The following is a 25964-nucleotide window of genomic DNA, read 5'->3' as shown; positions in this document are numbered from 1 at the left end:
GACGCTTACCATTCCAAATGAAAGACTTCGCTATGTTATCAAATTGCTTGAAATAAGAGAGGGGGACATCTATAGGGAGTGATTGTAGCAGGTAGTTGAATTTTGGAATACAATTAATTTTAATAACATTAACCTTCTCAATCATCGATAAATGTAATGAAGCCCACCTGCCCACATTGCTCGAAAACCTTTTTGTTAAAGGGTCAAAATTAACTATAACTAAATCAGAAACATTTGCTGGGAATAAAATACGCAAATACTTAATGCCCTGTTTGGGCCACTGGAAGGTGCCCGGCTGGAAAGCCGTTACTGGGTAGTACGCTGTCAGAGTCAAAGCTTTGGATTTAGACCAATTGACTCTGTATCCTGAGAACTTGGAAAAGGAATTAATTATTCTGTGGAGGCAAGGCATAGATCTAGTAGGGTCAGAGACAAATAATAAAATATATGCATAAAGCAGAAGCTTATGCGCCATACCTCCCACCATCACCCCTGGAAAATTATCCTCCTTTCTTATCGCAGCTGCTAATGGTTCCAGGGCAAGACAGAACAATAATGGGGAAAGAGGGCATCCCTGCCGGGTGCCCCTATCCAGAGTAAAATAATCTGAAATTAATCCATTTGTTTGTACTGCCGCTACCGTTTGTCTATAAAGTAACTTAATCCATTCAATAAAAGTATTCCAGAACCCATATATTTCCAAAATCTTAAAAAGATAATCCCATTCTACCATATCAAACGTTTTAATGGCATCAAGAGAGATGGCAGTGACCCGAGTCTGATCATTCGCCACTGACCACATGATACTGTTGAAATGCCTAATGTTATCAGAAGAGCTGCGGCCCCGAATAAACCCCACCTGATCTATATGTGTAAGAGATGTCATAACTTTACTCAATCGATTAGCCAAAATTTAGCTAGATCAGGGAAATTGGATGGTAACTCTTACATGCGCTTGGGTCTTTTGTCCTTTTTAAGAATCAGACTGATCCAGGCTTGTGTCATGGTTGGTGAAAGCTTTCCATTCTTTAATGATTCCGTATAAACTTCTATCAAAAGCAGAGCCAGTTCTGTAGCACAAAATCTAAAAAATTCAGTGGCAAAGCCATCTGGCCCCGGAGCCTTGCCTGTAGGCAGGGCCTTAACTACCTCATCAAGTTCCTCAAAGAATCTCAGAATCAAGAGAATTTTTTTGCTCAGTCATCAATTTAGGGAGTTCTAAAGGTTCCACAAAGTTTCTAATATCTTCATCAGTGGATGAAGATGTGGAACTATAGAGATCAAGATATAACTTTTTAAAAGCATTATTAATATCAGTGGCTGAGGTAAATATTTCACCACCAGCAGATTTCACTGAGGGAATGGTAGAAAAAGACTCTCTCTGCTTTATATATCTAGCCAAAAGCTTCCTTGCTTTGTCCCCCGACTCAAAGTATGACTGTCTTGCCCTGAATAACCAAAACTCCACCTTCCATGACAAAATAGTATTATATCTGTATTTCAATCGGGTGAATTCTCTGAGGCCATCAGGCGACATTCGGCACTTCAGCTCTGCCTCGACACTCTTAATATTCACTCCATGAGTTCTCGTGCTTTGAATTTTTGATGAATGAGGCATACTGTATGATCCGGCCCCTAAGAACTGCCTTAAGTGCCTCCCAAGCCATGCCCACAGAGGATACTGAGGACCAGTTGGTCTCCATATAAACATTGATTCCAACTATATGATTTCTTTTTCTCCATATGTGGCAACACCTTTAAACTCACCAGGGTGTGATCTGAGACTAAGATGTTTCCAGTTGAGCAATCAACAACAGAGGAAATGAGGGACTTAGTTATATATATATATATATATATATATATATATATATATATATATATATATATATATATATATATATATAAACTATTCTAGAATAAATCTAATGGATTGATGAAAAATGTATAGTCCCTACCAGATGGGTTCAAAAGTCTCCAAATATCTACAAGACCAAGATTTGTACACATCCTGAGAAGCGTCAATGTTGCTCTAGGGGGCTTACACACTTTTGCTTCACTATGATCAAGGACTGAGTCCATCAATAGATTAAAGTCTCCTCCCAATATTATATCATGAGGGGTGCCAGCGGTTTGCAACATCCCTGCAAGATCTATAAAAAAGCCCTGATCATCAGCGTTAGGTGCGTAAATATTAGCCAAAATCCACCTTTGCCCCTGAATTTCTGCTAAAACAATAATGACTCTTCCTAAATTATCTTTAATCTGTTTGAGACATTTTAATTGTAAATGTTTACTTATCAGTGTAATGACTCCCCTGCTCTTATTTGAGCCAGCACTAAAGAAAACATGCCCACCCCATATCTTCCCAAAATTTTCAGCTTCCTGCGGGGAAAGATGTGTTTCTTGAAGAAACACTATATCATATTTCTTACGTTTAAGAAAAGAAATAACCTTCCTTCTTTTTATGGAGTGCCCCAACCCATTCACATTCCACATGGAGAGAGACAATCCACTCATATTAATGTCTGACATTTTGACACATTAGAAAACATATATTGTGTGTCAAAAACAAGCTTATAAAGACCACATTTCAACATTAGTGCAACAGTCGAACCCCAAACTTCCCCCCGAACCAAACAAACAGAAAAAAGAAAAACGTGCGCATTAATACCGCGCACAACAGTGCCAACCAGTGTCTATCCCTCTAAACACAAATAGTCCATGTATGCCTACGAGAGTCCCCGCGACAACTTTGCCGTCGGATTGCTCAAGTCCGGTGTTTCAATACAAATTTTGTGAGACAGAATTACATAACAGAATATAATCTATAAAACAAACTCCAGCCAATAGGCAGAATAAACACAAAGAACGTGCAGATTAATTCACAAAACCGTCCCGAAGGTGTGTTCCTCCACAAAACAAGCTCCAGCCGCTAGCGGAACCAGCACAAAAAAAAAAAATAAATAAATAAAAGGACCATTCAGTTTCCTCGGACAGTCAAACGAATGTTCAGTGAGCTGGCTGTTCATGAGTGCAGCAGATGACCTAATCCTTCCAGTGTCCTGCAAAAAATACTCCACAAAACAAACTCCAGCCAATAGGAGGCATAAACACAAGGCACGTGCAGATTCATCCACAACTGTCCCAAAGGAGTGTTATTCCACAAAACAGACTCCAGCCACTAGGCGGAACCAGCACAAAACAGGTGCCCTGTTTCCTCGGACGGTCAAGTGAATATTCAATGAGTCAAGCTCACTTGGGAGCAACGTGAGAAACACACCATGACTGCCTCAGTCCATTGAATTTATGAAAGACATCGCTTGTTGTGGGCAAGTAAATATTTTGCGGGCATTCTTAGTATCTATTCTCAATTTAGCCGGAAACATCAGTGCAAAAGCGATCTTCCATTTATGTAAGAGTTTCTTGCATTCCTTGAATCGATCACATTTCTCTCTTGTCAAATTCTTCTGTTGTGGTTCTTCCAAGAAAGGCTTCCTTTACTCCTCGCCTCGCGAATCACAAGATCTTTATCGGATGATCTCAGAAATTTGGCCAGAATTGATCGGGGCCTGTCTCTCTCAGTAGATCTCTGAGCCGAGACTCTGTGAGCTTGTTCAATTTCCAGCTTATAGCCTGTTATGTCGAGCAGATTAGGGAAGAGCTCGTCTAGGAATTTCACCATATCTCGGCCTTCCTCATGCTCAGGAATTCCAACAATTCGGACGTTGTTTTGCCAATTATAATTTTCAAGGTCTTCCAGCTTTTCCTAAACGCGTTCCAAATCTACTTTGGTCGCTAGAGGTTTAGCAGCTAATTCCCTCTCCGATGACTCCAGATAATCTATCTGTTTCTCGACATCCCCGATTCGTAACCAACTCAGAGAATTTAGCCTTCATGGAAGTGACTGATCAACGTATTACCGCAAGATCCTCCAAGTCCGCCACGACCTTCACCAGCATTACAGACATGCTGGACAGCTGATGTTGAATTTCTCCCGCCGCACCGTCCAAACCGAGTCCATGGTCTGCGGCCCTGTCTGGGGTATCATCTTGAGCACGTAAGTGTCTTTTAATATCTCCAGAGCCCGAGGATTTTGAATTCATTGACATGTTGACTTCTTAGAACAGTTGTGTAGCAGGGTGTATCAAATCTCACCGGTTTATGACACAAAAATAATTAAAAACTAGCAAAGTGGGCAGAGCTTTCCGTTCACACGTCTGACCCCCGCATGATGCCACATGACTCTCCTCGATACAATACAAAATTAAACAGTTTGCACAAATCTGACATTATCTATATTAATTTTTCTGTTCTATATCATAATCCTGGGATAATCCTGGGTAACAGGCCCAGCTATATAGGAGGGCCAGGGTGGGCCTGAAAGACATGAACTGGATGTGCGCTGACCTCAAGTTTGCTACCTTCAAAAAGTTTAAAAAATGAATTCAGATTAATCTTAAGTAATTTAGATTTTCAAATTCTGTATGCCAAAATCCACATTTAATAATTCCAATCACTTTATTCATAATCATAACTATAAAGCCCCCCAAACTGGGTGTCTGTTTACTGTGCAATATATTCCTTTTTTTATACATTTTTTATAAATATATTAATAGAGAAACTAAGCTCCTGATGTCTCCAAAACTCACAGAAAATACTGTATATTGTACATATTATTGATTATCCTGGGTCTCACATCTATCAAGATTTGTGTTCAGACACTCATCTGTCCGTCCGTCCGTCCATCCATCATTTTTTTCTCTGCCTTTGTTTATTCATCTTTCATAAAAGCTTATTTTCCCAGACTCTGAGGATTCTTTCAATATGTGACTTGCTTATCAATGGACTATGGGTGCTTTCATGCACAGAGAAAAAAACATTTTTGAATATATTCAAAGCTGAGAGGTTATATGGCTTCAATGGAATTTCAAATAAATTGGCTTTGAAAACTTAGAGAACTCCATTGTGCAATAATGAACATCTTTTGAACATATATTTTAACAGCAGAACAGATTTATTCATGTCACATAGAGTTTATAAGCCTGTGCATATTGTCAAAGCCTTATTTACAAAGCTTATTGGAGTGTGACAAATGGGCATGGTTTGTCTCATTCCATCATCTCCATATTTTACTGTACCATGAAATAGTGTGCCATGTTTTTCAAAATCAATCATTTAAAGGTGAAGTGTGTAATTTCTGCGCTACTAGTGGCACCAAACAAAATTACAAAAATAAAATATGTTTTCAAACAACCTTTGTCAACACCCCTCAGACTCATCACGCCCTTTCACACTCTCTGATTCCATGTGAACAAATAGGCCATACTAAATAAAAGGTGATAAACGTTGAAGGTCGTAATAAACAAGACCACTATAGCATAAACACACTGGACAGAAAGCGTTGCAGAGGAATCGGTTCATCCAATAACATCGCCGGACTGAACGACAGCTGGTGTGCTGGGGATCTAGCACAAGAGGTAGGATAGTTTTTGGTAACTAGTAAGCGTAACGATACATATTCTGAGTATCTTACGAATTTATCTGAAGTTCAACAGTAATGAGCTAACGTGTGTGACAATACCAGAGTGTGTCAAGAAGCAACATGGCTAGAATTGAACCCCCAAAAAAATCCCTCAGTCCTCCATCTTGTAAATGTTCACTCTAGTTTTACACCATTCTCTGTCTCTTTGTCTTCTAGCGTCTTTCGAATTTTGGCGAAGCTAACTTTTGTTTCCTCTGTAACACGTCTGCCATGGACGTTCATATTCTCCCAGTTGAACAGTTTCCTACAATTAACCACACCCTTAACTCACACTATAGGTTTAGATATAAAGGGATGGGTGAAGTTGTGTGGGCCACTCAAAATATAAACATCAATGTCCTGATAGTGCCTGGGAGGCTCAGTGTTTACACTTTTGGATGAGGTAAACCCACGAATGGCTTACTTATAGTTATCTATGAACAATAAATTGGGATATCTGTATGTATTTTGACATCAAAAAAGTTACAAACTTCACTTTTAAAATCAGCTAATTTATTTGCATTCCAATCAGGGGAATTGATGCTTCATTATGCTTTTAGATGGTTTCTCAAATTGGTGTTCAGCTGCAACTAAGTAAAGTTGAACTATTGTTGACCAGGCTACTACAGTGGAGGACATGGAGACTAGGCTAGACTGTGGATTAGTGAAAGGCCACGCCTACGCAGTGACCGATGTTCGTAAGGTCCGCCTTGGACACGGCCTGTTAGCATACTTCAAATCAGAGAAGCTACACATGATCCGTATGAGGAATCCCTGGGGGGAGAAAGAGTGGAGTGGACCCTGGAGTGACAGGTGAGTCTGCCCCGTCCTGGTTTCGAGGTCTTAGATCATCTAGAGCGTCTGTCATATGGACCTTAGTCAGGTTAGATGCCTTATTTAATTTTACTTGGATGACAACGAGGCTGTGAGGAATATGTGTCTACACTGTCCTACAAAGGCTAAACACAGCAACTACGGCATCACTGAGAAAGAGAGAAATGTCTTTAAAATTACTTGATTTGCAAAATGTGTAGGTACTGCATTTTGCTTTTACATTGCAATACAGAGTGTTCAATGGATTGTACTGTCGTTTACCTATTGTTGACCGTTTAGATGAAGCAATAGTGAAAATGCGTCTTTCGAAAAATTTTCCAGTGGGTAAAGGTCTCTGGAATATGAAGCCCCTTAGAGGACAGGGAGGGATTTTATTGCTAAAACAGTTTAGTGTGTCCTTGCAATTAATTTTACGTTCCCTTGCAATAAGTTTTGCATGCCCTTGCAAAAAGTGTTGTGTTCCCTTGCAAAAGTTTTTTGTGCCCTCACAATAAGTTTTGCGTGCCATAGCAATACATTTTGCGTTCACTCGCAATAAGTTTTGTGTGCCCTCACCATAGGTTTTGTGTTCCCTTGCAATAGCTCCTGTTCCCTGGCAAAACATTTTGTGTTCCCTCGCAATAAATCAACCATGGTTTTACTATAGTAATGTTGTAGACTGTGGTAACCATGTTTGCTGTTTTTTTTTTTTTTGTGGAAACCATGGTTTTACTACAGTAATTTAGCAGTAACCATGACTCTAATATGTTTTTTGTTGGAAACCATGGTTTGGTTACAGTTAACTATGGTTTTACTACAGTAATACTGTAGTATCCATAAAATAACCATGGTTTTATTATAGTAATATTGTAGTAACCATGGTTAATGTTGTGGTTACTATGGTTTTACTACAAATTCCTTGGTTAAACAGTGGTTACTATAGTAAAACCATGGTTAATTTTCATAAGGGTTAATCATAGTTTTACTACAGTAACCATAGTTGAACTACTGTAATCACAAATTTATTAAAAATAATAACCACAAAATGATACACTTCCTCGTGCTTGATGCATGTTCAGAGGACATAGACTACTTTAATAGTGCCTTTGTGTCCTTTTTGGAGCTTGAAAGTTTTGAACCCCTTTGACTTACTTTGTATGGATAGTCTACAATAAACACTATAGTGTTTATAGTGTTTATAGAGTTTATAGAGTTTATAGAGTTACTATCAAAATATCTTTGTTTATGTTCCACACTTTGTTTTATTTGCATTACAGGGGCATTCAGTAGTTCTCTAGCTAGCGTTAGCATTGCTCTTCTTCGTGTACTTTAAGTACCGATGTTACAGTGATGTTAGACGCTATCTAGTTAGACGTTGACTGCCATCTTTCGACATGGATCAGCATGATCGTCTCTGCTGCCCCCATCAGCTTTGGAATATCATTTGCATCTGGAAAATGTCGGAGTTTGAGGTCATTTCTAAAGTTATTTATTACTACTATAATATAATTGCTTTGCCTAAAAACAAATGTCAGAAATCAAGTGAACAGACTTCTACAGTTAAGGACAGATTATTATTGTCCCAATAATCTTTGGAGACTGTCTACATTTCACGTTATTTCTAAAGACAGTTATTAACTTTATTAGAGAACAGCTTAGCATAAACTAAACCTCAATTATCTAGCGATACAAAATGTTATGGTAAAGGAAAGATTAGAATTGTTCTTGATGATCAAATTTAGCATGTCCTTGAATACTGTATTTGAAGAACTCCTTTTATTTCCAAGCAACCAACTTCATGGTTTACACAAAATCCACAACTATCGCTGTACCAAGCTACTTTGCACTAAACGAATGAAGACATTCTGTCTTCTTGCTTGAAGCAAGTTGCTTCAAAATTTTTTTTTTTTGCATCTTCGGCAGAACAGCTACTGGATCTCCCGTCTCCGCTGCTAAAGCACGATAAATAAGTATGTTTCATTGTGTTCTGTTACCATGACAAATTCCTTGTGTGTGAAGCATTCTTGGCAATAAAGCTCATTGTGATTATTTTCGCTCTTCGCATCACAAACAACAATGTTCTAAGCATAACCAAGAGTATCTACACAGGCGGCAGCCAAAGAATGGGAGGATTCTCTTCTTCAACGTTTAGTGAAACACCACGGGTTATGTGATTTCAACATGGTGAAACACATTGAAGGGGGGTGACCTGCATCATGTAGAATAAAACACTTTTAATAGAAAACTGTTTTGAGTACAGTCTTCCACTCATGTGGCTGATAGTGTTAAGTGGAAACTGTGACATTTTTGGACTTTTGCCACTTTATTGATAGGTCAGAGAGGACAGTAAACGATGAGGAGAACAGAAGGGACAGAATGTTGCAAGCCAGACTCAAACTTACAATTCTCATTTGAGTGCCACTGCTCAGTGTACCAGAGCACTTGCCGTAACCACTAGGCTACAGCTCCAACGTGATGTGGCATTGTAATAAGATACTTCTTAGTCATCCTCCCAACACTAAATTCTATATTATCTCTACAGAAAAAAAGGAGTGCAGGCAGTAGTCACACTCATGAAATGATATGCTTTCTCTACACTACCTTCAAAGTAGTGCTACATATCCTCAGAGACTAGAGAAAGCCATTTCTGTCTCCGCCTCTTGAGATGATTTCAGTATAAATAACACATAGCGGAAATGTCTATTCTTATCGCCGGCTGCTGTGAAATTGAGATATCAAGCCAGGCAGGCTGATGGTATAAAACAGGGAGCTGCTGTGATTGAAACGGAGAGGTCTGGGGGTGTTTAGAACTCCACCTCCTCTCATTTAAATAACTGTGCTCTTGTTTGATGACTCCTACTCTAAATATACACCACTTGAGGGAAGAGTGGAATATTAAAATGGAGCTATATAATTAAGAGTGGGAAATCTTCTCCTTACTCTCTCCACATTCTTTGTTCAAATACCTTAACAGTTAAAGCAGGATTATATTGGCCTCTGAATTATTTACTGGCCTGCTAGAAGGATCTTATTGAGGTGAAATTAATCTTTCTTCATATTTCTGCTTAGTGAATTTTTTATTCAGGGTTTGATTAGAAGTAGTCATAATTGGTGACGTGCTTTATTTCTTTCATGAAATTCTAGAAAATCTCTTAAGGACCCCATTGAATCATAATTAGAGTTTTGTTGGTTTTAGTACATTTGAAGGTACTAAGGCTATGTTTACACAGGCAGAAAAAGATCTGAAATTTTTTGGCTCAAATACATTTAGGTTTTTGTAGTCTGAACAGGACAAAAAAAAAAAAAATCAGATTTTTACAAGACTGATCCAAACCACACTTGTAGGTGGTTTGGAATCTGATTAAAGACTGATTTTTGTTAAAGCGTCTCAGTCTGAATGGTCAGATCGGATTTTTATGTGTTTTTTCGTCATTAGTTGTGCATGACAGGTGTCAGGTGTTGTGTCGAAAAGACATATTCTACATTCCAAATGGCATAAATGATGCCTTCACAGTGCAATTTTAAGGGAAAACAATAATGAAGGCCAACTGTAGGATCGTTACAAGATCATTTTAAATAAAAATATAAAAATCTGAGTTTAGAATTTATTTATTTTTTTTACATCTTTCAGCCTTCTGACAGTGGAAGTTAAAGTCTATGAGGAGAATAGGGCTAATCTCTTCTGAATGGAACGCACCCATTATGTCAAGTATATGTTATAGGGCTGACAAAGCAGTGAAAACATCTTTTAAAATAATACAGATATGGCTTTACTCACCCAAAGAGATGCGCTAGTTAGAGATAATGTACAGTCAATAAACCCCGACAGGGTGATCAGGACTTGTATCACCCTAAAGGGGTTAATTGTGCAATAACAACCAGCAGACTGTGCATTAACCCACTTATTACACAGCTTCTAACCAAATAAATAAATACATGGATATAAAATATTGATTTGCATTTAAATTATGTAATTTGAGAAGAAAGAAATCGCTGAACAGCTGGAATCAACCTCTGGTTTGCGTCAGAGTTCTGTTGATGTTTACTTTGTAAAACGTCTGACTCCTCATTATTCAGCCTATTACAAGACTACTTCCCAAATAGATAAATAATTGCACATGAAACATTGATTTGAGTTGAAATTATTTGATTAGCTTACTTGTAGAGATCGCACAGTGAGCCAAGAAGCAAGAGAGATGGCTAGCAAAACCCAGATGAACGGTCTGATGTGTATTAATCCCCAGATTTGTGGTTGTTACAGAGTAATATCTGACCACTGGTTGGCGCCATTGACCAATCAGAATTGAGTATTCCAGAGAGCCGTGTAATAAGGTACAGTAGCACAGACCGGCTACAAGTCACCACAATGCGATAAGGTTTAAAGTTTCACACAAACACGGGACGCGTGAGCATTTTGAGGACTTCAATACAGGACGGGAGTCCCCTTCAAGAGTAATGCTGACCTTTTAATGCTTCAGTACGGGACACAAAGCCTTCAAAACGTGACGTTTTACTACCCGCTATGCAGGACAATAGGCATCCCGTATAGGATAAAATACTGGCAAAAACAGGACAGTTGTAAACCTTAGCAGCAATAATCATTGCATATGCCACCTCTCCTGTTTTTAAGCCATTTTCTGTGAAGAATGTGCTAATATTTGGAAACTGCCCTCATGAAAAAATCCATTGCTAAACTCACTCATGGTGTATATAGGCAAGTTTGCATCATTACTATGACAACTAATGTGGATGTGCTAGCAAAAGAGATTGCAGTCTGAACAGAAAAAAATCTGATCTGTATGTGTATAACCTGCAGTTTGAACTGTCAGTCTAAAAATCTGATTTGGGAAAAAAAATCTGATTTTTCCTGCAGTGTGAACAAAGCCTAAGAGTGTTTGGAGACATCTATATGCTAATGTACTAAACATTGACAACATTTCTTTTTATAGCAGATATGTGCATTTGAAATTCACAGTCTTTCTCTTCCAGAGAAATGGACCAAAATATTCATGACTCATGTTGCACAAGATCTTTGTCCAATCAAATGTTCTCTAGAATGAGAATGTCCCTTCCCCTGCACCTGGACAGAAAATAGCAAAACATGTTTCATGGCTATGTCAAAGCCTATTGGCTATTTAGCTAAAACGGGATGAAAACTTCGATATGTACCATCATCACTTCCTGTTTCAAGAGTAAATCAACACAGGGCATAAAACTGCGCTTTTGAGTTATTTCATGGGGTCTTCAATTTTCTGACTTGATGGTTATGGACATAGACTGCTGTGCTGGTGGGTGGGTGTTTATCTCTCACCGAGTAATGACTGGTCCTTGTTGTAGCTCACAGGAATGGAAGAAGGTGAGCAAGAGTGAGAGAGAAAAGCTGGGCGTCACTGTTCAGGATGACGGGGAGTTTTGGTGAGTGTCACTCTACTCTTACCTTCTCGGTCTAGATCACCCTATTGCAGGGGTTCTCAAACTTTGTCAGCTGAGGCCATTTGACCTGAATGATTTTCTTGAAGTACCCTTGACTTTTTAAGTAATGTTAACCTTTGAAAATTTAAATAATTGTACTTTTTTCACTTATATTTTAATGAACCTTTATTATATGTATTGTTCTTTTCTTATAATATTTATACATGTTATTTTATGTTATTCATTATTGGCATTTATATACCAATCAGAGATTGCACTATATATAATCATTATTCGTCAAAGTAATAAAATTTACAATGAAAAACTTGTAAAATGGCCTATCATTTCTATTTTAATTTCCCTGATAATTGTATAAACATATGTCATTCTTATTTTTGTGTGTACATTTGATATCTTGATATGATATAGCCAATATTTACATTTTCAGTCATTCAAAATGACTTTTTATTGAAGTAACAAAGCTAGGGCTGTAGCAACCATTATAACTTGGGGTGGGGGTCATGTCCTCCTTACATCTGGAAATATTTTTAGGAAATGAAGCATTATATTTATATTTTTTGGAAATTATACATTATATTTTAAGAGTTTCGGCAGCCGTTCAAGGAAATAGTAGCTGGCCGCCTAAGGACTACAGGACTTCAGGACTTTTCAGGACTACAGGGCAAACAATGTCAGGTTAATGACTCTAAGGTTACTTTTAAAATATGATTGCGTTGCTAATAATGAAAGTAATTACTGTATGTTATGTCATAACTTTGTATGGGGAGTAGCATGTAATTTACTTTTGCATTAAAAAGTGCTGTTTTCTCCAGAGCGTGCATTTGTTGACTGTCTCTCACACACACATACTCTGTGCGTTCAGGGAGAGAGAGAGAGAGTGAAGCTGCATAGACAATGCTTCAAAAGGAAAATTGACACGCATGGTTTAAGTTGTGTTCTGTCTTGTTTCTTACTTGTCAAATGACAACATTTTAAATTATTCATCCGTGTTTTTCAAAAAGTAAGTAAATTATGGAAATATTTTATATCGCAATCTTCACTCTCTCACAAACCCCCTGGAGTTCCCCCCATTCGTGAAACCCTACCCTACTGTATCTGATAAATACTTAATTTCTCCATTTATCACCAAATTGTGTTTCCCCATTGGCTTTAAACTCCATAACCAGGATGAACTTTGAGGATTTCTGTCACTACTTCACCGACCTGATTCTGTGTCGACTGATAAACACATCCTACTTGAGCATTCATAAGACCTGGGAGGAGGAGGTGATGAGGGGCTCCTGGATCCATCGAGACGACCCACTCCGCAATCGCTCCGGAGGTTGCATTAACCATAAAGCCACATTTTTGCAAAACCCACAGGTTAGTGTGCCTGTGTGTGCCTGTGTGTGTACTGTATGCTAAAATGAAGCTCTGGTGTTGGATTTACGTGAGACTGGGTTATTTTGTTTGTGCATGTTTTTCTCTCTGCAGTATGTTTTTGATGTGAGAAAGGTGGAAGACGAGGTGCTAATCTGCCTGCAACAAAAGGAGCGCAGAGCCACTCCCAAAGAAGGCAAAGGCGAGAACCTGGCCATTGGATTTGACATCCATAGGGTACAGAACCACATTCACTCATTGCTAATACATGTCCTTCTGATTCAAAGTATTTGGTTTGTCATAACCTGTACATTCAGTGCATAGGCAGTGAAATGATTGAGGTCAGCTCAAGTTTAAACTGTGCATTTAAAATATATTATACATTTAGAGAATAAATTAAAATTCAATTGTAAATAATTATAAATACTTTTCATGGCCCTTTAGTATTGATGACAAATTTTGTATTCTATTTGTTAAATTCCATGTCTTGATCAAGCCTCTTCTCTACCACCAGGTGGAGTTGAATAGAAAATACAGAATGCACTCTGCACAGCAGAAGGTCGCAGGATCAATCTACATCAACTCACGCTGCGTCTTTCTAAGGAAAGAGCTAAAGGAGGGGCGTTACGTCATAATCCCCACAACCTTTGACACCTGTCAACAAGGAGAGTTCCTGCTCCGAGTCTTCACTGATGTGCCTTCAGACTGCAAGTAAAGTAGCTTTCAGATAAGAAATCTCTGAAATAAATCTAAGAACCTGCACTGCATTATTTTATTAACCCCGACCATCCACCACCACCACACAAATAGTACAGCTCCACTGTGTGCTACCAGTTCTCTGTAGTCTCGCATGTTCACGTTCTTGGGTATTTCCATCTATAATTTTGATGAAAAAGTGCACTTTCACCGCTGTTATGTGGCTATGGGACATGTACCTGGCCAGGAGGGCTGATGTCTTCCTTTCTTATATTTCCTCAGAGAATTAACTCTTGACGAGCCTCCACAGACATGCTGGACCGGTATGTGTGGTTACCCTCAGCTGGTCACACAAGTGCATGTGTTAAGTGCCGATGGCCTGCAGGGCCAAGACTCCAATGGAGGTATGCCTACTATTGCTTTATGAGTAACAGATGAATATAGTAGAGTTTATATTCAGAGTTCCATGATAAAATTTTATTTTGGATTTTTTAACATTCTTCCTGTTTCTGGATTCTCTACAGTGGCCCAAAAAATATTTGGATACTTTTGGACACAAATTTCTTTTTGTGATATATTTTGCTTGAAAATTGTGTTATATTTCTTTAAAATAAATGCCATATGGTTTGACATTTTCTTATCTAATGCAAAGACATTCTTAAATTTTATGTGTGGTTAAGTGTCCAAATATTTACTGGGGCCACTGCATGTTTTGGCTGTGATTATATTAAGAACAACTTTTTGATATCTTTTTGATATCTAGCACAGTTGATATCTTCCCATGGATCCTGTAACCAGTGCTTTACTATCTGCAGCCATGTACACTGTAGACTCTTATACTGCTTGATTAGTAAATAGGAACCTCTTTTGACCACTCACAGACCTGCATTGCTTGATCCGTCACAAAACACAGTCTGACTTCTACACATGAGGTACTGACTCTAGCAGCCACTAGCATGTACAGGTGCATCTCAATAAATTAGAATGTCGTGGAAAAGTTCATTTATTTCAGTAATTCAACTCAAATTGTGAAACTCGTGTATTAAATAAATTCAATGCACACAGACTGAAGTAGTTTAAGTCTTTGGTTCTTTTAATTGTGATGATTTTGGCTCACATTTAACAAAAACCCACCAATTCACTATCTCAAAAAATTAGAATACATCATAAGACCAATAAAAAAAACATTTTTAGTGAATTGTTGGCCTTCTGGAAAGTATGTTCATTTACTGTGTATGTACTCAATACTTGGTAGGGGCTCCTTTTGCTTTAATTACTGCCTCAATTCGGCGTGGTACGGAGGTGATCAGTTTGTGGCACTGCTGAGGTGGTATGGAAGCCCAGGTTTCTTTGACAGTGGCCTTCAGCTCATCTGCATTTTTTGGTCTCTTGTTTCTCATTTTCCTCTTGACAATACCCCATAGATTCTCTATGGGGTTCAGGTCTGGTGAGTTTACTGGCCAGTCAAGCACACCAACACCATGGTCATTTAACCAACTTTTGGTGCTTTTGGCAGTGTGGGCAGGTGCCAAATCCTGCTGGAAAATGAAATCAGCATCTTTAAAAAGCTGGTCAGCAGAAGGAAGCCTGAAGTGCTCCAAAAGTTCTTGGTAAACGTGTGCAGTGACTGTGGTTTTCAAAAAACACAATGGACCAACACCAGCAGATGACATTGCACCCCAAATCATCACAGACTGTGGAAACTTAACACTGGACTTCAAGCAACTTGGGCTATGAGCTTCTCCACCCTTCCTCCAGACTCTAGGACCTTGGTTTCCAAATGAAATACAAAACTTGCTCTCATCTGAAAAGAGGACTTTGGACCACTGGGCAACAGTCCAGTTCTTCTTCTCCTTAGCCCAGGTAAGACGTCTCTGACGTTGTCTGTGGTTCAGGAGTGGCTTAACAAGAGGAATACGACAACTGTAGCCAAATTCCTTGACATGTCTGTGTGTGGTGGCTCTTGATGCCTTGACCCCAGCCTCAGTCCATTCCTTGTGAAGTTCACCCAAATTCTTGAATCGATTTGCTTGTCAATCATAAGGCTGCGGTTCTCTCGGTTGGTTGTGCATCTTTTTCTTCCACACTTTTTCCTTCCACTCAACTTTCTGTTAACATGCTTGGATACAGCACTCTGTGAACAGCCAGCTTCTTTGGCAATGAATGTTTGTGGCTTACCCTCCTTGTGAAGGGTGTCAATGATTGTCTTCTGGACAACTGTCAGATCAGCAGTCTTCCCCATGATTGTGTAGCCTAGTGAACCAAACTGAGAGACCATTTTGAAGGCTCAGGAAACCTTTGCAGGTGTTTTGAGTTGATTAGCTGATTGGCATGTCACCATATTCTAATTTTTTGAGATAGTGAATTGGTGGGTTTTTGTTAAATGTGAGCCAAAATCATCACAATTAAAAGAACCAAAGACTTAAACTACTTCAGTCTGTGTGCACTGAATTTTTTTAATGCACGAGTTTCACAATTTGAGTTGATTACTGAAATAAATGAACTTTTCCATGACATTCTAATTTATTGAGATGCACCTGTATTTCCCTCCACTCATAAAAATGTAAGCATAGAGAATCTTAAAGATTAGTCCTAGTTCTGAAATGTTTCAGTTGTTTTATGTTCCACTATAACCTGTCTGCTATTTATTTATTTGTTTGGCTGAAACACTGAATAGTGGAGGTGAAATGAATAAAATTTTACACCATAAATTGCCTTTGGAGAGCAGCTCACATTTTTGCACCTCTTGCAATGCATCTGTGGCAGACAAACCCAAGTTCTGAGCGTGAAAAGTTTTGAGGGTAAATTCTAAGGGACAAATATTGCAATAACACAACTGTCTTCTCCTGAGTCGTTACCTAACTATTGTGGTAAACAGATGTCGTTGGGACCTACAGTGGTACTCACATTAATGACGCAATCGTACAGTCTCTAATCAAAACCTGTTGTGCCTGTGTGTTTTGTTGATCTCCATTTTGGACTGTGTCCAATGCATGTGCATTGAAATGTTTACGTTGTCAGTGGTAGAACCAGCAGAATCAGGTCACTTAGTATCATGCTAAATAAAGTGTGTTGCTGACAGGTGGTTTTTTTTTTCCTTTAGCCTCTGACCCTTATGTGATCATTACCTGTGAAGGGGAGAAGGTTCGCTCTCCCGTGCACAAAGACACACGCTGCCCTAACTTTGACATTAAGGGAATATTCTACCGCAAAAAGCCAAAGGAAGGCATTCACATCGAGGTGAGTTGAAAGTATGTAATTATGTCTCTTTCTCTTTAAAGGAATATTCTGGGTTCAGTACAAGTTAAGCTCAATCGACAGCATTTGTGGTATAATACTGAATACCACAAAAATTTATTTCGACTCGTCCCACCTTTTCTTTAAAAAAAGTAAAAATTGATGTTACAGTGAGGCACTTACAATGGAAATGAATGGGGACAATTTTTGGAGGGTTTAAAAGTAGAAATGTGAAGTTTATAATTTTATAAAGGCACTTATATTAATTCTTCTATTAAAGTTCATGTATTATTTGAGCTGTAAAGTTGTTTAAATCTTCATTTTTACAGTAATTGTATGGTTTTGGGGTTTGTTGACATTACATTGTCATGGCAATGAAGTTGTAAAAGTGGATATAACTTTACACAGAAAAGGTTAGTAAGTTATTTTACCACTCTAATATTATGTTAACACATATTGTTTACGTTTTGTGGCTATACTTTTGAAACAGTGAGTATTTTAACGTTTACGGATTGGCCCCATAAGTGCCTCACTGTAACCTCAATTTTTGCTTTTTTTTTTAAAGAAAAGGAGGGAAAAGTCAAAATACATTTTTGTGGTATTCAATATTACGCCACAAATGCCGTCGATTAGGCTTAAAGGTGCAGTATGTAACAATTTTCATGTAATGTTCACCTTTTTTTTGCCAATGTGTGAACAGCTTGTAACGCAGCTTAAAAAATTAGCCCTTCCTGGACTTCCTTGGTTGCCTTTTAAAGCCTGTAGACTGATTTTCATGCGAAGGGAGCAGGTCGGATTTGCCAGGAAAACCCAAAGGATGTGACATTTATGCGCACTTCCGAGAGCCTTCTACTGAAACCCGTCTGGCTAAGCGGGAACGTGATCTTGATCGAGCGAAAACTAGAGTGAACATCGGCAAGGCATTTGAATCCTGGATGGACCTTCGTTCGTTTTTGGGGATCAAAAAACGACCCTGAATTGGCATTCTTCTTAATAGACACGTAAGCTTACATAAATGCAAAGCATGTGAAATATAGTGCCATAAGGATTGGTCTGTGTAATTTTAGCTAACTTGATCTTGCCTGCTGACGAATTGCAAGCTATCTTGCTTCATAACTTTCAAATAATTTCAACGATCTTCTCTTTATATTAAAAGTTAGGTATACAGGATAAATTTAAGCAAATACACTGGTTTCTTGATCGTAGTACAACATATGACATACAAAACATACAATAGTGCAACATAACAGTGCAGTGCAACAGTAAACTGTCTGGTATAATTCGGTAGTATGTAGCTGTATGTGTGTATCAGTATGCTATGTTAGCTGATAAGTAGTTTTAGTTTAGTCTCAAAGTTTGTAGTAAAACAATCATAACTGTGTAACTTTAATTATGCTACCTCATCTGGTGCCGGTGGATCACGTTCTGTCTCTTTGTACGTTACGTCATTGTTTTGGCCGATGCTCTTTCGCTCGCGTCCCTATGGAGTGTGTGCACGAGCGTGAGCATGAGCAACAGGTAGCTGGCTGCAGTTTACTTAACGGCCACAGGTGTCATTAATAACAAGGTTTCTGAATCTTACATACTGCACCTTTAACTTGTATTGAATCCGGAATATTCCTTAAAAGACCTCATGAAATGTAAATAGAGCACAACAGAGCCTGCCCACTTTTTCAGCCATCTTGGTTTTGGACGTTTTTTTCTAATTATTTTCTTCCATGGGGATTTCATAAAATCCTTCATAAAAGAGTTCTAAGCCATGAACCAAACCAACCAGTTCTGAGGTGAATCACAACATTACAGACTTTGATTTAAAGCACACAGTGTATTTGAAAATTGGACAAAAAAGCCACAGATACATGACTGTGTACTTAACGTCTTAAATGAGGGAATGAACTACAGTCACAAAAGCATTGCGAATTACTTAATCAAATGAAAAACTATGGAGAAATGTAAAACTATTTATTTAAAGTTGTTGATTATAAGTATAGAAACAATTTTAATGTTATTGCAGAATAGTGAGATATGCAGATTTGCAGTAATTTTAGAGTGTAGGAAGACAGACTCGATTTTGACATTCACTGTGCAGGAAATTCACTATTATTTGAAATAACAGACTGATAGCATTAACAGAAGCATATACCATCGATTAACAACCTTAGACCTCATGGTAGGTCTGTCTTTAAAGGTTTATCAGTTAACATTTAAATACTTATGCCTAAGGAAAACATGAATGGGATTTTCATGAATGTAGGCTGCTCATAAACATTGACAAAATTCACAACATTCACAACATTTTAAATTTTTACCCATCTCTTGGACCAAAAATATTGATGACTCATCTTGCACTACAGAGTATTTTGTCCAATCAAATGCTCTAGAGTGAGCAGATCCCTCCCCCTAATACTACCTGCAACCGGCTAGCATATAGCAAATCATGGATCATTGCTGTGATATTAAGTTAATACTCAATACTTTGCTCATATACTGTATATCTTGGATATTAATGCTTGGCTCATCAAGCACTTTCATGGGATCTTTTAGTCTTTTTCACCAACTGCTGAAGATCTCCTTCCATTTCCTGCTTATGCTGACCTATTCCTCTTTCCTTATTTCTTTTTTTCTTCTGCTGCTTCTGCTTGACCCCTTTCCTTTGACTGTTCCATGATGAACTAAGATCTTCAATAAGAATGTGATTGTTGACACCTTCCTGGGTCAGGTGACTCTCTTTAGTGACCCTAATGACCGCCAAGAGCAGCACACAGTTTACCTTAAAGACAAGGGCAGTCACCAAGACAACAGCCTTCCAGGCACACTGATCGTGCGCGTAATCACCTGCACCACTTTAACCAACATTTGATCATTAACTAAGTGTTCCCTCTCTGCCTGGATTCCTCATCTGCTCTTCACATTACACACAATGCCTTCTGTCAGCCTTCTCCTGTCTTCCATATACTGTTTAAGGAATAGTTCATCGAGAATTTAACATTCTTTCATTATTTACTCACCCTCATGTTGTTTCAAACCCATATGCTGTTATTTTTTCAGTGGAACAGAAAAGGAGAATGTTGGATTTATGTGCCGGTCACTCTTCTCCATGAAATTACAATAAATAGTGACTGAAGAGTTTCAAAATGGATAAAAAAGCACCATAGAAAGTATCATAAAAGTAGTACATATGACTTGTGTGCTATTTTTCAAGTCTTCAGAAGTCATACGATAGCTTTGTGTGCGGCCGAAATTTAAGTCTTTGTTCACTGAAAATCTTGACTCCTGCCCTAGTTATCTTTTGGGCGTTCGTAAAAGAAGTAGCACTGTCCGATTTGTAAACAAATAGTCTGCTATCAGACTGATCTGGTTCTTGAGTTTAACTCACTAATGCAATCATCCAGTAGTAATGGTTCTTGAGCTAACAGCTCACTGGGTGGAAGAGTATAAGTGAACAACAACTTAAATTTCAGGCTGTTTCTTACCAAAGTCATCATATGGCTTCAGAAGACTAAAATAGAGCTTAAGTGATGTGGACCACTTTAGTCATACCTTCATGGTGATTTTACATCCTTTTTGAAACTTGAAAGCTCCAGTTCCTTTTCATTGCAATTACATGGAATAGGGCAACCAGTGCATTCTTCAAAATTTCTCCTTTTGTGTTCCACAGAACAAAGCAAGTCAGTTTTGGAACCACATGAGGGTGAGTGAATAATTACATTATTTTCATTTTGGCTGAACTATTCATTTTATACCACCCAATCATTGTCTGATGTTCTTATAAAGGGCTATGCATTGTATTTGCATGAGCAGCTGAAGTGATCTTGCAGTAGAATTAGATCCTTTAGGAGTCCAAGTCACATGATCAGCCACAGTCTTACCTGCCAGATCATCTAAAAAAATCAGCATTACCAGCCATGGTAAATCTAGTTACAAATACATTTTTCCATCCGTCTCTTTTTCCATCACTCTTCTCCTCCGCATTCGGTCTTCACATATTCAGTCACTATCAAAACATGTGCCCATTCACACAGCTTCCCTCAAGATGCAGAGCGACATGGAGATCAACCTGATTACAAAGACCTCGACTTTTTGCAAGACCCAATCAGCTCTGATTTAGTTGAGTTCCATTGAATCTCCACAAACAAAGATTGCAGTGACCGACGGATCACAGAAGGCACATCTGTGGATTCTCTGTGTCATGTTGCCTAGCAACAGGTGTCTGGAATAGAGCCTACTGAAGCACGAAGAAGAGTTCTGCTATTATCAGCGGACTCATGGTACCAAAGGCTCATCCTCTGCCATGCCATTTTCATGGTGAACCAACTGCCTGAGGATATGTGGGCATTAAAAAAAAAGACCATACACCATGTTTGATTAGAATTACATTTTTTCCTGCAGTTAAGACTGTGTGTGTGACCCTCTGGTCCTCAAACATAACTTAAGGACTATTTAGAGGTTATGCATGTGTACATCAAAGGAAAATTGCTAGCAGTGTTTAAAGGAGTTGTTCACCCAGAAATGAAAATTTGTCATTATTTGCTTTGCTCACCATCATGTTATACTAAACCCATATTTATTTATTTATTTTTCCTGTAGAGCACAAATAAGAAGTTTTAAGAATCTTCATGCAGATATTTTCCTTATAATGAAAGTTTATAGTGACCATGTCTGTCAAAATGTAAGAAAAAAAAAAAAAACCTCAACAATAAAAGCAGTCTATACGACTTGTGCTCTATATTCCTAGTCTTCTGAAACCATACAATAGCTTTGTGTAAGGAACACACAGTCACAACAGTTCTTGAGTTAAAAGCTCACTGGAGGGGAAGATTATCAGTGAATAATTATTTAAATATTCTGTTCCTAATACAAAGCAATTGCATGACTTCAGAAGATTCAGATGGACTACTTTTATTGTGCCTTTTTGTGTATTTCAGAGTATGACAGCTGTTGTCATGTATGGAACAAAAACCTACATGAAGATACTTTAAAAGAAAAGATAACGACATATGGGTTTGGAATGTTATGAGGGTGAGTATATAATAGTGAGTTTTCATTTTGGTTTTGTTTTATTGTTTTTTCTTTAAGGTCCATTAAAAGGCTCTGCATGTGTAATTCAAAGAAAAAATTCTATCAGTGCCAGTGGTGCTTAAGGGGTGAAGGGCAGGCCTTTGGACCCTTAATCTCTGGGTATACCTCACTCTTGCTCTGAGGAAAATGAGACTGTAAAATAAGGATTTGTCTGTGTCTTAATGACTTTCTAGCCAGACTCCTGCCAAACAGCATGTGCCATTGTTTGAGACCTGTAAGAACTGCTGCACGATTCCATTAACTTTTTTCTCTTGACTTCTCTTGGTGACAATGAACATTAACTACAGACATGTGGTGACTATCTTCACCAGCATTGTGTCCTTTCCAATGGCTAATTGTGCTGTTCCACCAGAGACTGCTATAAAATCTTTTGTACACAGTTTGTGCACTACAATGTCCTGTTTCTGCTTCATGCTAAGATTTCAATTTCGGAGTTTTGGAGAACAGAAACAAGTCCACATTAGTCTTTTATTATGGTTGGGTATGTTTTTGCATCCTCTGATGTGTCTTTTTCTTTAACTTGTTTATTTGAATGTCAGTTATTGAGGTGAAAATTTGTACATTTATTAATTCATAAATCATCTCTGCCCAGTTCAGTTCATTTTTAATTATTCATCGTTGCCTGAACTGAAGAGGTTTGTTTTTGTTTTTGTTTGGTTTGGGTTTTGATTCATTTAATAATTTAATTTAATTTAATTTAATTTAAATTGCAATTTTAGAATGTGTCACTTTATCTTAAGTTTTTTATCTGTTTTTACATTCTTCTATGAATCTGTTAAATTGTTACTGTTATAAAGGCCACTTGCCAATGTTACCAAGAGCCTGTTTGCAATTTGTAATCATTTGTGTCAAAAGATGTAGCTCAAGAATCTCTCTAGGTTATATAACAAAGGATGTTTATACAATTTGTAATGTTTCTAAAGTTGAGCCACTGATCCAAATGAGTTTGTTGACACAGTGCCCAAAGATTTGGATGAGGAGAGATAGATAGAAAGAGAGAAACAGCAGAGTGTTACAATGCAGTGCCAATCAGATTAATAGTGTTGGATAACAAGAAATTTTCATGCCCAGTAGATTTATAGCACATCGGAGCCTGAGACAACATGATTTTTTCAAGAATGAATAATCCTTTTTCTATTGCTGAATTAGATTTCAGTTTTATACAACCAGATTGAATTGGAAATCCCTAACAATGGCCCAGTCATTCATTTACATCATTTGTACCTACACAGGCCAGATTATGACGGGTAAACAGGGGATTTATCCCTTTTTTTTTTTTTCTGTGAATGGATTTGACTTATTATCTCTATATTTGACCTCTATGACTGATTTACAAAATAGACAGCAATTAATTTTAAGCAGATAGATGTTTTATTAATAGTAAACAGTAAGTATAAATTCAAACAATTAACATTTTCCACATATGAACCATGTACCCTCCTAGTTTTTGCTTTTTAAACACTGAGAATGCAATTGAAACGTTTCAGACAAAAGATTTGCTTAAATCTGATCAAGTAAACAGAAATAGCCTTAAATTTAGTCCATTTATATTCAAGATTAGACAACAAACCTTTCTCGCTCATTAGTTTTGTTTTCCTGTGTGTTTTATCCATTTATGCCGATTTTCTGGTTAATGAGAATGCTGTAAAAGATGCCAATGTGCTGGTACAGTTGGAGCCATGTGCATTTCCAATATTTGTTTTTTTCCTCTCTATTTTGCCAAATAACAAGTGTAGCCATTGGCAAATAATACTAGAATGATAAAGTTCCAATGCCTTTTCATGCCAAACCTACTCTGGTTTAAAGATGATTCTTTTGTTTATATTTTGATTGTTTGTTTGTTATTGTTTTTGTTCATGTAATGTTCTTCAGCTCTTGGCCATTAAACAGAATGACAAAGTTCAGATGGTCTTAGAATGTCATGGATCACTCAGATACTGTTGCATGCTTCAGATCACATCAACTCAATTCCAGATTGTCAGCATCAGAAGAATCTTTTTGGAGTATTGATCTTGATACTGCTTTCATATGCAAGTGTAATCTTGCATTGCATTGCATGTGTTTTTTTGTTTTTGTTTTCTTTTTTTCTTTTTTTTATAACAAGATTATTCTTACCTCTACACTGTTTGCGCAGCTAATGCAATGCATGTATGAGGAAGACATAGGCTAAGCATATTTGCATAGGTTTGTTGGATGCCCATTTTCACGTATGCCAAATCTCTTGCGTAACTGCTATTTTCAGATCTCAACATGTATTATGTAATTGGAGATGTTTATCTGTATGATCACAAGAATGGCATTCCAGAGTGTCTCTGCCAGCCTCTCATTAATGACATGGTGTTATTTGCTCTTTGGCCTTGACTGCTGCATGTACTATGAATGAGTGAACCTTTCTTCTCTAACGTAAGCCGTCACAAATGCTTGTCATGCCGTGTTTGACTTTTTCTAGGCATCTTGATAGAGTACAGCCTTGAAAACCAGTTGTGCTTGTGGAGAGGGTGAATTCTATCGCTGTTTGTCATTTTTTTGAAATTGGTCAGACATCCAGTGAATGAGCTTGTGATACTCTTGTATTTTTCTGATGATGGTGAACTTGAAACTGACGTATAAATACACGATAGAAATATACAAATATCTTGCATGGTATCATTCTATAAAACAAAGCTGATATTACCTTTCTAATGAGCATTTTTTTATCAGCATTTTATATTCCTTTGTTTACTGTTTTACATCTAGCCATTGAAACTTGTGTTCAAAAAACAAACAGACTGAGACAAACAATATACTATACTGTTTACTGATTGTAGGGTTTCTGTATCTTATATCTGTTTAAATGTGTTTCATTTTGTGTGCAAGTCTTTCTTGGGTTACACTGTGTTATTTGATATGATAAGTACTTTTTTTCTTTTGTATTTTGTCAACTTGTGGCATGAATTTGAAATAAAAGATTTAAAATCTTGTTGTAGTTCCTCAATGAGGTACTCCGTTTATTCAAAAATTTGTTCGGAGTTTGATAATGTAAATAATTTGCATTTATTTTCTCTCCTCACTGATGTTCTGTTTTACTAGTTAAGTTATGAAAATTACATTAATGGACTTTTTTTTTTTTTTTTTTTTAAGAAATATTTACCCCCAAAATTAAAATGTACTCATTGTTCCAAGCCTGTATTCCTTTCTTAGTTTCGTGGAACACAAAAGAAGCTGCTTTGAAGAATGTTCACACTGCTCTTGTCAATACAGCAAAAGCATACAGTACCAGATCCAAAAAGGACAAATTGACACAGGTTTGGAATGACATGAGGGTGAGTAAAATGATGATTTTAACTTCTTTGTGAAATATTCCTTTAAGCGAATCCTTTGTTATCACAGTACTATTTTTGGAGTTTTTGGCAGGTTGATTAAGGCTATTGTGTACTTTGGACTTGTGCCATTTCACCGTAAACTTTACAATCATTTAAATCAACCATGCTCTGCCTCCATTTATAGATACAAAACTTGACTTTCTCCATACACAGTTTGGTGAGCAGATTGAAGCATGATAGGACTTACAGGAAACTAAAAGCCATGTACTTTTACCCTTGAATGCATATCTCAAGTCTTTAGAGACACGGGACCTCATTCCACCCCCTGTACCTCATCCGTTTTTTTGGACTTATGCCCACACCTCTAAAGTATTCCTCCACCTTTCTCTTTTGAAAAGTGTAATGGAAAAAGAAAAAATGGAAAAATTGCTATATGTATATATATATATATATATATATATATATATATATATATATATATATATATATATATATATATATATATTATAACTGCTTCATTACCA

At 37.5% G+C, this 25964-nt stretch overlaps 1 protein-coding gene across 1 annotated transcript in view; it reads left to right on the top strand.

The window, feature by feature from the left end:
• Positions 1 to 20079, top strand: part of LOC127431245 (calpain-5-like) — a 43277-nt gene extending 23198 nt beyond the window's left edge. Inside the window, exons 6-13 of the mRNA XM_051681596.1 lie at positions 6141 to 6334; positions 11672 to 11749; positions 12934 to 13129; positions 13241 to 13363; positions 13641 to 13837; positions 14105 to 14226; positions 16926 to 17062; positions 19737 to 20079. Of these exons, the coding sequence (XP_051537556.1) occupies positions 6141 to 6334; positions 11672 to 11749; positions 12934 to 13129; positions 13241 to 13363; positions 13641 to 13837; positions 14105 to 14226; positions 16926 to 17062; positions 19737 to 19919 (1230 nt within the window). The 3' untranslated portion in view covers positions 19920 to 20079. The remainder of the gene's footprint in view (positions 1 to 6140; positions 6335 to 11671; positions 11750 to 12933; positions 13130 to 13240; positions 13364 to 13640; positions 13838 to 14104; positions 14227 to 16925; positions 17063 to 19736) is intronic.
• The last annotated feature ends 5885 nt before the right edge of the window (positions 20080 to 25964 follow it).

The sequence above is a fragment of the Myxocyprinus asiaticus genome, chromosome 40, assembly GCF_019703515.2.
Source record: "Myxocyprinus asiaticus isolate MX2 ecotype Aquarium Trade chromosome 40, UBuf_Myxa_2, whole genome shotgun sequence".
NCBI classification, from domain to species: Eukaryota; Metazoa; Chordata; class Actinopteri; order Cypriniformes; family Catostomidae; genus Myxocyprinus; species Myxocyprinus asiaticus.
The sequence above is the reverse complement of the archived record's forward strand: the minus strand, read 5'-3'. Positions and strand labels throughout refer to the sequence as shown.